Source organism: Monoraphidium neglectum (assembly GCF_000611645.1).
Source record: "Monoraphidium neglectum strain SAG 48.87 unplaced genomic scaffold scaffold00314, whole genome shotgun sequence".
NCBI lineage: Eukaryota > Viridiplantae > Chlorophyta > Chlorophyceae > Sphaeropleales > Selenastraceae > Monoraphidium > Monoraphidium neglectum.
In genome coordinates, this window is record NW_014013314.1 from 17,136 (window position 1) to 31,669 (window position 14,534).

The 14,534-nt window shown below is 63.8% G+C and overlaps 4 protein-coding genes across 4 annotated transcripts in view; 1 reads left to right on the forward strand and 3 right to left on the reverse strand.

Moving 5' to 3' along the window:
* Positions 1-484, reverse strand: part of MNEG_2696 (hypothetical protein) — a gene marked incomplete at both ends in the record, with an annotated part of 4,699 nt that extends 4,215 nt beyond the window's left edge. Inside the window, 2 exons of the mRNA XM_014048826.1 lie at positions 18-121; positions 415-484. Coding sequence (XP_013904280.1) covers positions 18-121; positions 415-484 — 174 coding nt within the window. The remainder of the gene's footprint in view (positions 1-17; positions 122-414) is intronic.
* A 1,642-nt stretch (positions 485-2,126) lies between these two features.
* MNEG_2697 (2-oxoglutarate/malate translocator, chloroplastic Flags: Precursor) lies at positions 2,127-6,860 on the reverse strand (the record flags this gene model as incomplete). Its single annotated transcript, XM_014048827.1, has 13 exons — positions 2,127-2,287; positions 2,564-2,620; positions 2,859-3,074; positions 3,389-3,533; positions 3,886-3,937; positions 4,121-4,232; positions 4,469-4,690; positions 4,914-4,970; positions 5,166-5,313; positions 5,556-5,672; positions 5,891-5,965; positions 6,232-6,321; positions 6,750-6,860. The coding sequence occupies 13 exons, from the start codon at positions 6,858-6,860 to the stop codon at positions 2,127-2,129; spliced, it is 1,563 nt and encodes a 520-aa protein (XP_013904281.1).
* A 1,575-nt stretch (positions 6,861-8,435) lies between these two features.
* Positions 8,436-9,717, forward strand: MNEG_2698 (hypothetical protein; the record flags this gene model as incomplete). Its single annotated transcript, XM_014048828.1, has 2 exons — positions 8,436-9,089; positions 9,706-9,717. The coding sequence occupies 2 exons, from the start codon at positions 8,436-8,438 to the stop codon at positions 9,715-9,717; spliced, it is 666 nt and encodes a 221-aa protein (XP_013904282.1).
* Positions 9,718-10,497: 780 nt separating this feature from the next.
* Positions 10,498-14,522, reverse strand: MNEG_2699 (hypothetical protein; the record flags this gene model as incomplete). Its single annotated transcript, XM_014048829.1, has 10 exons — positions 10,498-11,541; positions 11,723-11,833; positions 12,101-12,199; positions 12,480-12,581; positions 12,723-12,836; positions 13,023-13,187; positions 13,432-13,518; positions 13,713-13,808; positions 14,011-14,199; positions 14,412-14,522. 10 exons carry the CDS (start codon positions 14,520-14,522, stop codon positions 10,498-10,500), a joined length of 2,118 nt encoding a protein of 705 aa, XP_013904283.1.
* Between the last annotated feature and the right edge of the window lie 12 nt (positions 14,523-14,534).

The following is a 14,534-nucleotide window of genomic DNA, read 5'->3' on the forward strand; positions in this document are numbered from 1 at the left end:
CCCCCGCGGTGCCCCACCTTCTTGACATCCCGCAGGTCCTCGAACAGCCCTATGAATGGCATCTCGCGGATCGGCTTGAGGCCGTAGCGGCGGACGTCCCCGTTCTCACAGGGGTCGCGGGCTGCAGCGGGAGGCGCGGCGCGGGCCGCGGGCGCGTCAGTCACAGGGATACAGGCGTTTCTGTTTGCGCCTACATCTAACCCATGCGCGGTTATTGAGAACGGAGAATCGCATGAAACCTAACATGTCACTTGGGGGTTGAGCAAGCTCAGAGTTGGAGCGCAGAAAGCGGAGCAGCCGCGATGCACGGAAATGACACAGTGGATGCCTCAGCTGCCACTACTGCGCAAGCCGCCACAAGAGCCCCAGCGGACTGAAACAGTTGATAAACATGCCGGGCGGTCATTAACCCACCGCTTGCACCGGTGCGGAATGGCCAGCGCGCCCAGGCAGGCCACAGGCTTGTGCTGTCAATAGGCTGCATCCGGTGCGCATCGCCACCTATTGCGGGTGCACGAGCTGCAGACGCCAGCGTCGCAACAGCGACCATCAACACGAAATATTGCACCAGGCACGACCCCATTCTGACTGACGTGCAGGTATTGAGACTACTTTGGCTGCTGCGCAGCATGCGAGATCAAAGGGCTGCAGATCTGTGGGTCGCAAGCCAGCTGCGCAGGCAACACCAAAAGTCACAGTGTCGGTTTGCGTCTGTATTGACAGCTCACGGAAGGTATCACCGTGATGGATGTAAACGTCATCAGTCAGGTGCCGAGGTGCGTACGTACAACTCACAGGCACGATGGTATGATATTGGCTCAAAGTTTTTACACTTAACAAACCGTTGGTATTATCTCTCGCCGTATTACACCATGGGATGTTGCGTATGTGTCCGACGAGCGCCAATGGTCAATAGCGTGCACGCACGCGTCACCTCACAGCATCAGGTCTGGCCACAGCCGCTCGCAATGTTTGTAACTAGAGGGAGTCAGGATACATGCAGAGAACACATGTAGTTTGAGACTGTTCAGTGGCAGTGGATCTGTGTGGGTCGCGGCAGCTGTGCAGCCGCGTTTACAGCTGCTGAGCTGGAGCTGGGGTCTGTGGCAAAGCGGCACCAATCAGCGCAAACAGTACAACAGTTGCAGGCATGTCAGACAGCCCAGGTGCAGGAGGCCCCTGATAAGCAGCTGAGAGGGCTGCAAGCAGGTCAACAGCTGCAGAATCTGCACTTTTACAACAGGTCATGTTGAGGCTTGCAGCTCGGGGGCTTCAACACCAGCTGTCGCCACCGCAGCCGCCTCTCGCTTATGCAACGCAGGCCGGCTTGTGTTCCCGTGTGACCGAGCCTCCACCCTCCAGCCGCACACGAGTACAGCCTTAAGGGCGTCAATAGACGCGGGCGCCAAAGCCAGTACATGGCAACACTGCACTCACGGCAGCGCGTGCACAGCTCATCAATGCACGAGCAGGTGCGACGCTGGCAAGTACCGTGTGCAAGCACGAGCACTCACACACCATGATGATGGTTCAGTAAGAAGGTGTACAGTCAGCAGGTGCGTAGTATGTGTACAGGGAAGTGCAGAGAGAGAACAGAGTGCCATGCACATCAACAACAACCAATCTGGTGGGGAGCCAGGGCAGCCGGCTCGGCGCCCAGAACAGCCGCAGCACGGCGAGCGCAGCTGGCACCCGCAGGCGTGTGACCGGAGGATAAGCACAAAGCTGTCGGGTAAATAGACTGCTGCCGGCCCTCACCAGGACGCACGCGCCCCACTGGAGGCGCGCATGTGCATCTGCAAACGGCGCGCCCATTTCGCGCATGAGTCAACCACTGTGCATCATAGCCCACCACTCACTGCCCGCCTACGGAGGCCGGCCGAAACAACCCACTCTGACAAATCAGTGGAATCTTGGAAAGGGTTAGTCTCCGACAAGGCACTCAAGAACCGCTGGAACAGATGCACAGGCTGTGTGCTCAATGGATCCCTCAACAGGGCGCCAGGCATGAATGCTGCTTGGGCCAAATGGGGAGCAGAAGCCACGACAAGCCGTGGGCACGCAGGCGCGAGGTTGCAGCACGCAACTCGCAATCGTGTTTGCTGCGCAGGGCCGCAGCTGGGGCATCACCACCACCCGAGCACCTTCCACCATCCCATGCCAAACGTGCCCCAAATGAACAGAGACGCCGCCCCGCAGACGGCGCCGACACTGAAGATCTCCCTCAGCTTGAGAAAGCCGCTGGCATAGTAGACGGCCGCCTGGCCGCTGGCGTAGTGGGTGATGCCTGTAATTTTTTGGGGGGGGGGAGGGGCGAACGGTACGATGGGCGGATGCTCCCACATGATGTGCCATGCGCTAGTGTGAAAAGGGGGTGACGATTCAGGACATGCAGCAGGTCTGAATTGCCTGGATTGACAACCACAGCAGGCACAGATGGGAGACAAGGCTTACACATCACGCGACGCACGCATCAATGTCGCCCTCCCCCTTTACACTCCCCGTTGCCATGAGAGGAGCTGCACATGTTCAGACGTCATGTTGCAAAGTCCGACACCCTCACCCCCGTTAATGCAGATGTTGTAAGCCAGAGACATCGCAGCCAGCTTGGGCGGTACCCCTGTTGGGGTGAGCGAGAGGGAGTGCGGCGCGGCAAGGTTGGTGGAGTGAGTCAAAAACTCAGTCCGCGACTAAGAGCAGCCGTGACAGCCCATGTCACAAGGGTGCACCCAACATATCGTCTCCCTTCCAATACAAGGGATGTGTTGGACGCACCCTGGTGATTTGGGCTGTCACGGCGGTGGGGGCAGCTACCCCATCTACAACACCCCCCTCCCCCAAAGAAGCAAACCACGCACCTCCCGCCAGCAAGAGCGACAGGAAGGCCGCGTACAGCGCCCCCACGTGGGCCGTCTTGGACGCAAACATGTAGTGCAGCAGGTAGAACTGGAGGTGCAGCGCCGCAAACAGCGCCGGCCAGGGCAGGTGCAGCGCGGTGAGGGCGCCCGAGGCCCAGTCCGTGAAGGCTGAGATGACGCCCTTGTCCTGAAGGGCCAGGCTCATGCTGATCAGGACTGGGGGTGTGGCAGCAGAGTTTGGTGTAGGGCATTGGGAGGGCAAGGGTGGCGCATGAGATACTATGATAATGGCTCGTAAGTTGACAAGGGGTGGAGATGTAAAATAAGAGCAAGACTGCAGCGGATTGGACGTGTTGCAGGACCCTGCCCCAATCCAGGCCGCGGCCCGGGTTGTCCCCAGCTCCAGCGCGCCCCTGTGTCAGCACCGCAGTCACCGTAGCCTGCATGTCGCCCTACCCTTGTTTCACGTCCATCAACACTCAATAAACCCCTCGTTCCCCACTCGCCGACGCCCCGGCACCCCTGCCCACCTCCGAACCAGAAGAGGGTGTCCCAGGCCTGGGGTGACCCCTTGAGGCAGTCCTCCCGCCAATCCAGCACGCCCGTGGCCAGCAGGATGCCCAGCGCCAGCATGGCCCCCACCACCGGCGGCACGCCCGCCTGCTCGCCGAACAGCTGCGAAGGGGTGCGGATTGGCGGGTGTGAGGAAGGGGCGACGGGAGGCAAACGTCAGGAGCTAAAACAGTACAAGGGGCTACCCATGCGGGCCCATGGGGGTCTGTTAGAGCTGTGTAAAGTCACGTGCGACCCGGCTTGGGCAGCACATGCACCATGCAGCATGTGCACTTGAGACAAATCATTTTTTGACGATGTCACAGGCACAATTGCCAAAAACAAACCTCACAGGCAATGCCACTACGTGCATAAAGGAAGGCATGCAGACTTGTGGCCACACAGCCACACGACCCTGACCTAAGTGCCCATCCCAAAAAAAGGATGCTTCAACAACAACTCAGCCTCCACCCACCCATATGGTGAGCGCCACACCCACTGTACCCAGCATGACCACCTCGTCCTGGCTGCAGGGGGTTGAGGAGATGTGGAACAGCAGGGGTGACGTTGAAGGGGTGCAAGGCCGGTTTTTGCGCGAGCATGTGGATCGAGCAAAGGCCTGCGTTGCATGGAGCATCAAGCGGCCCCCGGCCTGGTGCGCGCCCCAACAGGCGCGTCCATATCAGGGGCCTGGCGGCCGGCCGCCTCACGTGAGGGTCCCGAGCTCTTTGAGCCGCGCGGCCGCCATCCTGGGGGCCTCCGGCGTGGCGGTGATGGCGGGCGGCTGCAGCTGGTACACCAGCAGGGGGAGCAGGAACGTGCCTGGTTTATAAGATATAGGCGTCGGGGAGATCCGATTGTTCTTCGTTATGATTTGCGCGCCACGATGCAGCAATGGCGTATGGGCCGCGATCAAAATGCGGCGTTGTTAGGCGCCGCATGCGAGGACGGTGTTACAGGACGGCCCACAGCAATGTACAAATGGGGGCCAGGCAACCCGTCCTACTGTGGCGCAGCTGATCAGAGGCGCAAGCCCTGAGAGCACAACCACCACGCACCGATGACACCGGGCACGATGGCTCCCTCCGACCACACAAAAAAGTGATTCCCGAGGTCAAGCCCGGCCGCCTCCGCCAGCTGCAGGCACAGCAGGTTCTGGGCGGACGCAGTGAGAAACAGGCTGCAGGTGTGGCTGCTGGACTGCAGCTGGGACTGGACCAGGTACGCCCCTATCTTGGTGCGCGTGTCGGCTTCACTGCTGGCGCCGATTGGGGTGGCAGCTGCGCATGGAGGGCCGAGGGCAGCAATGAGGGTGAGGTTGATTATTTAGGGAGGAACCAGCGGACAGGGGCGGCCGCCTCCCAATGGGGGAGTTGCAAGGTGACCGTGGGATATGTGTGCTGCCGGCAATGGGCCTGATACAGGAGGCAGCAGGTCTGTAAGACTCAGGGGCTGACTTGCGGGTCACCGGCCAAGAGCGGTGGAAGGGGGGAGGCGGCTCACCATCTGGGAAGCTGCCGGAAGCTGCGGAGACGCCCTTGATGACCGGCAGGAATATTCCTGAGGGCCGAAAATTCGTGTTTGTGAGTCGTCACAGAGGAGCAACCCCTCACGACCGTGTGTGGCCAGTGGGGGAGTGGGGGGTTGCAACTGCTCTATGTGCACATCAGCAGCGCAGGGCCGCTCCCCTGCGCCTGCAGCCCGCCGGACCCCCCGTCGTGTTGCCCGCCCGCCCTGCCTGAGTCAGCCCCGCACCCGCGGCGCGTGCCGTGGTGGAGGGCATGCCGGGCGCCAGCAGCGCCTCCCCGACCGCCAGGCTGAGCGCCAGGCCGCGCGTGCTGCCGCCGAACCGCGACACTAGCATCTCCGCTATGCGCTCCCCCAGGCCGCTCTTCTCAAAGCCCTGCCGCGAGGTTGCAAATCAGGAACGTAGGAGGGCATGCGATGATGGATGGATGCTTGGCCGATTTGATAGCAGGAGAGGCAGCGGCCCATCATTTTGTCAAAGCGACGTCGTTGTCGGCCTGGTGTTTTCCGCAAACCTACTTTCACCGAACAAACAAACCCCACCATCCCGCACATCACCCCACCCACTTGCACCAGTTGACCCATCCACCCACCGATCCGCCACCCATCCGCGCGCACCTTGGCCAGCAGGAAGGCCAGCACTATCAGCCACAGCACCTCCGTGTCGGCGGCCGAGAACGCCTCCTCAAACGTCAGCGCGTGGCTCGCGATCGCGGCCGCGACACACATCAGCGCCTGCGGCCGCGCGGCACAGCACATGGGGCGGCACGGTGGAAACCACTGCAGGCGCTTCAGCGGGCCGCCTGCCAAGCCGTAATCGGGCGCTGTAGCTGCAGCGGCAGCCCTGGCAGGGCCTGCATGCAGCACACATGGTGGACCCCTTACTATTCCTCGGTCCTGCACCCAACTCGCACCCCACGAACAACAGTGTGGTGATCATGGCTGAAACTTACCCAGGCCCCTGCCGGCACAGGCTCCAGGATCAGCCCAGACACGGTGGTCACGAAGAACGCCAGGAGAGACCAGGCCTGGGGAGGCGGGATAGGGGGGGTGTTGAGGGTGGGGGGTGGGGCGTAACTTCCACCCCTGGCTGCATGGTGGCGGGAACGCAGCATCAGATGCACCGCACCACCGCGACCACGCAGGAGCGAGACGGGACCAGAAGCGAGTGCGCGAAAAGGTCTGAAGGGCGCCAGCAGACGACCAGGCGGCCTTGCAACTGCGAACAGACTTGTCATGAACCGTCACCATGCGGCCCGCCAGGTCAACAGGCAGCGGCCCTGCCTGCACCCACCTGCGGTTCGAGGCCCTCCGGCACAGGCGCCAGCCACCGCACGGCGGCGCCAAGCGCGACCGCCGCCGCGGCGCTGCGCAGGTTTGCGCCCTACGGGCACAGGAGCGAACCGGTGCACAGCGCCCGGGGCGCGACGCAGGGTCGGATGATGCTGACGAGGCGCGGTGAGGCCGCACCACATCGCCTATGTGGACGCCGTCACATGGGGCGCTGGGGTTCTGCCACACGCAGTGGCGGCTCGTCCGCCATCCAAGCGAGTGCAGCACACACAGTCCCCAGCGACTGTTCGGCGAGGCTTGCGGGTGCCCTTCACCTAGCCGGCACCCCCCTCCCTATACACACACACACACACACACACACACGCACACACACACACACACACACACACACACAAAGGCTCACCCGTGCACTGTCACACGACAACGCGCACACGTGCACACGCACACGCACACGCACACATGCATACGCGCACACGCACACACACTTGCACACATGCATACATCTACATATCCACGCACCTTCCACGCCCAGGGCTGGCGCTGCTCCTGCTGCGGTGGTGCGGCCACGGCGGGGAATGGGCTCACATCGCCAGAGTCATGAGCAAAGCCCTTGGCCTGCACGTCCTGCATTTCATCCTTGACATGCTGCTGCAGGTGCTGGCCGGACTGCTCCTGCTCCTGCTGCCGCTGGGCGATGGCCACACGTGCGCGTGGCGCCGCGCCGCAGAGAAGGCGTGAAGCGCGTTTGCCGCAAGCACTGGCAACGTTTCCGTGGCGCGGGCATGCGGTCGGTGCGACAACCGCGTGATGGCCATGATTGTAAGCTAATCGCGCGTTGGTCCGCTGGCTTGAGCTCCGAGGTGCGCCAGTACGGTCTGTGCAGCCATGCCGGGCTGCTGAGCCTCCTCTGCAGGCATGGGCGTGTAGTGACATGATAGTGTTAACCATGTTGTACGATCGTGGCACGCCCGGATTGCGAGCGGTGTCACTAGAAAAGTCCAACGGGTGTGCAGGTCGCGACATCGGCCAGTTCACGGTTCACGTCTCTGGCGCACCTAACCTCCTATACCAGAAATCGCCGTTTGAAACTTCTTACCACATACGAAGTCCAAGCTGTGGATATCGGCACACGTCTGGGTTTGGATCGTGCTCGCTGTTTGCTGGATCGCTGGATCGCAGCCCATTCGCAATCATGTCGCATTTCACATGTTCCTCACCCCGGCCACGGCTCACGGTTGCCGCGTCCGCATCACCACCGCACGTCGCGTTTCCCCGACAGCATCGGCGCAGGGCCTGTGTGCCCCGGGCGGCGGCCTCTGCACCGCCCGCACAGCAGATGCCGTCGCAGGAGCGGCGGCAGAATCTATGCGTGACTCCCTACGGCGTCGATCCCAAGCCCCCTGTTGGCATCAATACCGTCGACGATCTTCACCTCGGCCTGCCTCTCTCCCCTGGCACCCGGTGCAAAATTCTATTCTCGCTGTACGACTCCCGCGCCCAGCCGGCTCCCATCCAGCCCGACGGCTCAAGGGTCGACGAGGCGCTGCTCCTGCCCCTGCAGCGCGGGGGCCCTGCTGCAGCGCCGGACCCCCACGTGATCGAGCCCGCCAGCGGGTCGTGATGCTGCGTCGCGCGCCGCGTGAGCTGGCCCAAAGGCATCGGCGACGCGTACGACGGCACCGCGCGGTTCCAGGTTTCGATCGACCGGCGGGTGACGTTGGGTCAGCTCGAATTCATTGGCGACGTCGACATCAGAGGCGTGACTGCGGTCGTGGAGCCGCTGCACGACAGGCGAGCGCGCGCGGGAGGGCCGAATCCGCCCCTCATCGAGCCGCCCCACACTCATCCGCACTTCGACCAGCCGTGGCTGCGCTTGCTTGAGGCTGCCTGCACGGCGACCTCGTCGCCTCTCTGTTCACTCGCCTGCCTGTCAACTTGATCAGTTGTTTCGCTGTATGGTGCCCTGCAGAGCCCGGCACTTGCCCAACCCCACCCATCGCACCACCCCCGGGTCCCCACAGCTCTGTTTACGGTGTGCCAGCCCCCGCGGTGCGCGCCGCGTTCAACGCCCTGCGCGGCGGGCCCTCTGCCGCGGAAGACGGCGCAGCGCCCGCCGCCGACGCGCGGGCCGCGGCGGGGCGGCTGGTCGCGGGCGCGCGGAGCGTGGCGGGCGCGATGGCCGCGTGGCACAGGGTGGCGGTGGCGATGACTGAGGAGTTACATGAGGACGGCGGCGGCTACTTGTATGCATTCAACGCGTTTTCAAAATATGCTGAGGAGGAGGCTTTCTTTGTCGCGGAGTGGGCTCTGGGCGGCAGCTTCCGGCACCAGCCGGCGCGCGACGCCTCGGACGAGATTCCGGAGTGCTGGGTGCTGCGGTATGATCTGGATGGCCTGATCGAGGCGGTGTTCGGCGCCTCAGACGCCCGGGGCAGCGGCCGCCGTCCTCGCCGCCGCTGGCCTGGGCGTCTGAAGGGCGGCCGCAGCAGCAACAGAGGTGCCGGAGGCGGCGTGGCGCTGTCTTGGGAGGGGCTCGAGCGCCTGTCGTTCGCGCCGTTCGCGACCAACGACATCTGGAATTTCGCCGTCGCCTGGCGCGAGGCACTCGCGGCGCCGGCCCCTGCGCCCCCGTCGCGTGCACAAGGGCAGCTGGCGGCGAACCGGCTGGTCGCCATGGAGTTGATGGACCTCGGGCTGCGCATGGACGCGGCCGTGGAGGAGGCGCAGCTGCTGGCGGCTGAGCTGGAGCTGCTGTGGGAGCTGTGGCTCGCGGCCAAGGCTGCGGGGTTCCCGGGCTTCGAGCAGCGGGCGCGGACCTACTCGGCGCAAACCCAGAAGTGGGTTGACGAGAGCTTGGAAGTGAGGGTCATGATGGCACTTGCGGAGCCCCAAAGCCGCACGGGCCGCCCGCCAGCTGGCGGTGGGGATGGGGGGGCCAAGGCGGGTAATTTGCAGCTGGCTATCGTGCTGGACAGGATGAAAGGGCAAGAGTTTCAGCACTTAGAGTCTTGGTCACGGCAAGACTCTCGTGCGTGACCTGGCGTCTTGAAAACATATGTGGCAGTATGCATGTGCACCAATGTGTGACTTGTAACAATGCAGTTTGGTAAACATGTGCCAGGATGAGTTGGCATCCTGGGGTTGTAAAGTAGATGTTCACGCATGGCCCTGCAGCTCACACACCAGCATCCCAAGACAGCAGGATAACAAAACGTGCATGTTCAGCCAGTCTTCAGTGAGCAAGCATGTCCTGCGTGATGCTGCAACCCTTTGCCCATCTGGCTGCAAGGGACTTCCATGGTGTGTTTTTGATGCTGCTCAGCGCCTTGCTCTTCACCAAAAGCTGGTGCCCAGGCGCCCAAGGCACCCGATCAGCTGATGGCGTTGCCTGCAACGTGTGGTGGAGCTTCAAATTGCCCAGTTTTCAGGGCAGAAAGTCCACCATATGCACGGTGGGTTACGCGCTTGTCTGCAGTCCAAGAGTTGACCAGGGGCTGACCATGCTTTGCTCCAGGCAAGGTTCAGATTCAGCCTCCTCAAACACAAGCAGCCTTGAGAATTCCAATTGAACCCTTAGTATTCAATTATATGGAGGGGCCCGGGATTGTTGGGAGCAGCGCAGCCAGGTTGAGATATGACTATGCCAGCTTCCAATTGTCAGCCAGTTAGTTAGCTGCATTAGGGTTAGTGGAGGTGCAGTGCGCCGGCGGTGCGATGGAGGCTGCGACCCCTCTCAGCTGCCTAGGGAAATTTGACTACCGACCACGCCACTGATTGCCCAAGAGAGCATCTGGCCGGATTGAAGCGCCCCTGACCTGCTGGTAATGACTTGTACCTTTTGCATTTGTGTGCATTACAGCCCTTGTTACTCAACACCAGCAAGGTGGAATAGCACTGCTTTCATAATGCAACAGCAACTGCACACGCAGGCGGTTGATTATTCCCGGTAAGAAAAACGATCCGCAAAACACGATACAGAACTGCTGTTATTCTCCTGCCACAGCACGCATACCCCCCACAGGGGCTGGGGCAGCTTCATGAGCAAAATGCGCTTGTGCGTTGCACCCGAAACTGATGCCTGCCCATGCTCTTGGAGCGCGCATGTCATGCATGCGTCAGATCATCAGCGCCGCGGCCTGCCACTGCAGCCGCCGCACCCTCTCTGCCTTAGCCGCAGCTGCAGCCCCCAAAGCTGTCAGGGTTACCCCCTTTGATGCTGCCTATCCTAGCTGCTTCAGCCGCCCTGGACGACACTTGCCCCTCTGTGTCAAAATCCGCCCCAACTGTTGCCACCGCCACCATAGCCGTACGCCGCTGCGCCACGGCTGAGGTCGGCGCCGTGGTAGCCCCCACCGCCGTGGTAGCCCCCTCCAGCCGGCCCGCCATAGACGACGCCACCCCCATGGCGAACAAACCCACCGCCGTTCCCCCAGCCGCCGCAGCTGCCGCCAAGGACACCGCCACAGCCGCCGCCATGGCAGCCAACGAATGCAGGTGCGCCCTGCAGCGGCCTCGGCGCCTGCATCATGGGGGGCGCCGCGCGGCCTGCAGGAGCGCCCTGGCCGTCGCCTGCCCGCCACTGCGGCGACGCACTGTGGGCCCAACCGCCCGGCGTGCCGTGCATGTCGCCGGTCCCCTGAAGCCGCGGCGGGCCGTGCTGCCCCACATCAAAGCTGCCGAGGTCGAGCCCTGGCCCCCTGCATCCTGCAGAGTGCTGACTCCAGCCGCCAGCTGCCAGCCGCTGCGGGGGCCACCCCTCCACGCCCGCGTGGGTGAGTGGTTGCCGCTGCTGCTGGCGCTGCGCATGTGGCTGCTGCTGCTGCTGCTGCTGCTGCTGCTGCTGCTGCTGCTGCTGCTGCGCCCACTGCTGCTGCTCCTGCTCCTCCACCTGCCGTTGCAGCTGGTCTTGCTGCTGCTGCTCCAGCTGCTGCTGCTGCTGCTGCTGCTGCTCGCGCAGCTCCTTCCGCGCCCGGCTCGCAACCTGCTTGCGGTGCCGCTCCCCACCACGGGTCGAGCGCCTGCGCTCCCTGAGGGGCCTGACGGCCGCCGGCTCCTCCCCTTCCAGCCCCTGCCAGGCCTCGTCGTCGTCGCCCGCCCCTTGCGGGCTGCAATCGACGTTTGCCCCGGCAGTCTGTGGTGAGGGCGCCTGCTCCTCCCCCTCGCCCTCATCCGTGCACCGATGCAGCGCTGCGCCGCCAGTGCTGCTGGCGCGCGGCGTTGCCTCTTGCGACTCCTGGGGGGTGCCGGCGTCGTCGCTGGCGCCGGGGCTGCTGTCCATGAGCATGACTGGAGCCAGGGGTTCTCCGGTCGCCTGAGGTTGGGGGTGCAACAGCCAAGGTGAGTGAGAGCGGCTGCATCCCACGGACGAGGCCCAGAGGGTCACCCAATAACGCTCAAAGACAGCGGCATGGCAGGCCCCATCAGATCTCTGCACACGGACGGTTGTCGCCCTCAGCCAGCCCAGCCAACACCCCAGCCTGATAGCCCCTCACCTGGTCTTGGCCCTCATCCATGGCCCCACAGGCAGGGGTTGGCTGCGGCTCCTGGCCTGGAGGGCCATGGGGCGCCTCCCCTGCCTCCATCTTGGCGCTCGTCGTGAGGGCCTGTGGGTGACGCGAGGGACGAGCGAGCCAATATGGAGCAGGCTCTGAGGCAAGGCCCGCCAAGGCCCGCGCAACAGGGAAGGAGGCTGCAGGCTTCACCAGCCCTTTGCAGGCAGCAGGCACAAGCAGTGAAGACGCCCGCAGGTCACAGCTGCAATCTAGTGCACACGCTCTTGAGCGCCTTTTAGGGATCTGAAACAGCCATGCCCATCAACCTTTACCCCCGGCAAAGCAACCCCTCACTTGAAATGGCTGTTCCCCACTCACCGCATGTCCCGCTGGCACATCCTCCTCCTCTTCTTGCGGCCGCACGGCGTCCGCGCACTCCGTCTCCTGGCGGGGCGGCGCTGCCGTCTCGGACGGCTTCTGCAGTCATGGGCGGTCAGAGGAGGCGCAGCGCGCAGCAAGGGAGGGGCCCCGTGGATAGGAAAAGCACGGTGCAATGCGTGGCTGGGGCCCGGGTAACCAGCATCAAAGCTTGCACACGAGTCACAACACGGCCGGGCATGCTCTGCACTGTGCCCTGGAGCGGCCACCTCCCTGGCGCTGGATGTGCGTAGCCCCGCCAGATGGGCGCCCTGCTTGGTCCCTCTGCTTCTAAGGGGCGGCCCATCCACCCACTGCTTGGCAAGCCCCTTCCGCGCACCATGATGAAGCAGCCCATGACATCGGCCGCCCCGGCAGCGACAGTGACGGCGCCGTGGGCGGCCTTCTCCTTTTTCAGAGACTCCAGCTCGGCAGCAATCCCCTGCAACCAGCAAAGAGGGGCCTCGTGGTCAGCATGGAACTGGCCGAGGGGCATGCTGGGTTCAGACACTGGGGCTGGATCGCAGCAAGGATGGCTGGCCAGCACCACCGCACAGTCGCCCCTTTGTCTAGGCAAGCTCACCTGCAGCTCGCAAGCCGCGGCCTGCCGCTTCACGGCGGCAAACGCGCCCGCCACCATGGCCGCCACGACGGCCTCACGCTCCCGCCTCTCGGCGCCAGCGCGCCGCGCCTCGGCCTATTGGGAAACGTTACAGCGCCAGGGCCCGTTGTGAGGCGTCGTTAGAGCACACCTGGGTAGAGGTTAGCTGGTGGAAAGCAACAAGCAAGGGCAGCACGCACAGGGCGGGCTCCTAGGCTACAGCACGCGGTTCGGCACCAAATCCTTGTCTACATACATGCAGCAGCCCCTCACCCCCCTCACCTGCTTCATTACCGCCTGCGCGTCTTCCATCTCCGCCCAGATGATGACCCTGGAGAAGGCGGTGGCGGTCACGTCCGCAGCCGCCAGCCTAGCGTGGCAGTCCTCCTCGTCCCTGCGCAGCTGCTCCACCCTGGCACGCAGCTCCGCCTCAGCCCTCTCACGCGCCTGCGGGGAACATGTGGTGTTGGGCGTATGCGCACGCAAGATGCACTCATGCATTCACAGCGCGCTGTGGATGTCGCCAACAGTGCAAGCGAGTTGCACCGAGGCTGGCGCGCGGCGCAGGAGTGCTGGTGGCCCTGGCCGCCAGTCTGCCCTGGCACAGCGCCGATAGCAACGGGTCTAACGTTCATGCAAGGACTGCCCAGTGCTCCCTACTCCCAAGCAGGGCGCGCCCCTGCCGACCCACCGCGTGCAGCACGCTTTCGTCCCGCCTCAAAGCCTCCCTGCCCTGCCGCGCCTCCTCCTCAGCCTGCGCCACCTCCTGCCGCTTCATCTGGGGAGTTGGGGGACCAAGGGGCCGTTTGAGGGGGGGGGGGGGGTAAAGGACGATGCGCAGGGCAGGGAGTGTTGGCGTACCCCGCTTGAAGGCTGCGTGGCAGAGCTCGGCCGTGCGCGAAATGGCGGCACATAGAGCAGTGCCCGCCATCGGCACCCTGCAGACGCCACGAGGCCCCACCACCCGCTGACCTGGCAGCAGAAGTTGAACGCGTCCTGCCTCGCCTCCAGCAGCTCGCTGTGGGCGGCCTCGTCCACGCGTAGGGCCTGGCGCTTCGCCGCCAGCGCCTGCGTCAAGGGCGGGCGCGGTGGATGCCAGGTCGCGGCATCGGCCTGGGTAGACGCATAAATGAATCGAGGGGCGGGCCGCTGCTGGAAAAATGCAGAGTGTTCGGCTGCCCCCCGAAAACGGAGCCATGCATATGGCAAGGGGGGTGGACCTGCGCCCGTCCTGAAGACAACACCCAAGACTGACAACCAACTCCCTCACCTGCTCCTCCTCCGAGACCATCACGCGCCACTGCGCCCGCTCCAGCTCGAACGCATCAACCGCCCGCTGCAGCTCCTCCATGCCGTGCGCCGCGGCCTGCTGCTCGGCCTTGGCGAATGCACCCGCCACCATCGCCGCCACCAGCGCCTCGCGCTCCCGCCGCTCAGCGTCGGCTTGCCTTGCCTCAGCCTGCCGGAGACGATGCGGTTACGGCGCAAGGGGCGATGGTGAGTGGTCAATTATGCACCAGAGGGCAAGGAGTGAGCAAAGGCAGCTGGCAGTGGCCACCCACAACCAAGACAACGACACATTAGGCCCTAAAGCCGGGCTATGAATGCACAAACCTCCCTACCTCCGGTGCACAGCCCTTTAGTCCATATACTCTGCCGGCCCGCCCGCACCTGCATCACGGCGGCCTCTGCGTCCGCTGCCTTTGCCCTCATCATCACATTTCGCACGGCCATAGCGGCCATGCCCGCCGCGACCAGCCTGGTGCGCACATCCTCCTCCATGACCTGCAGCCC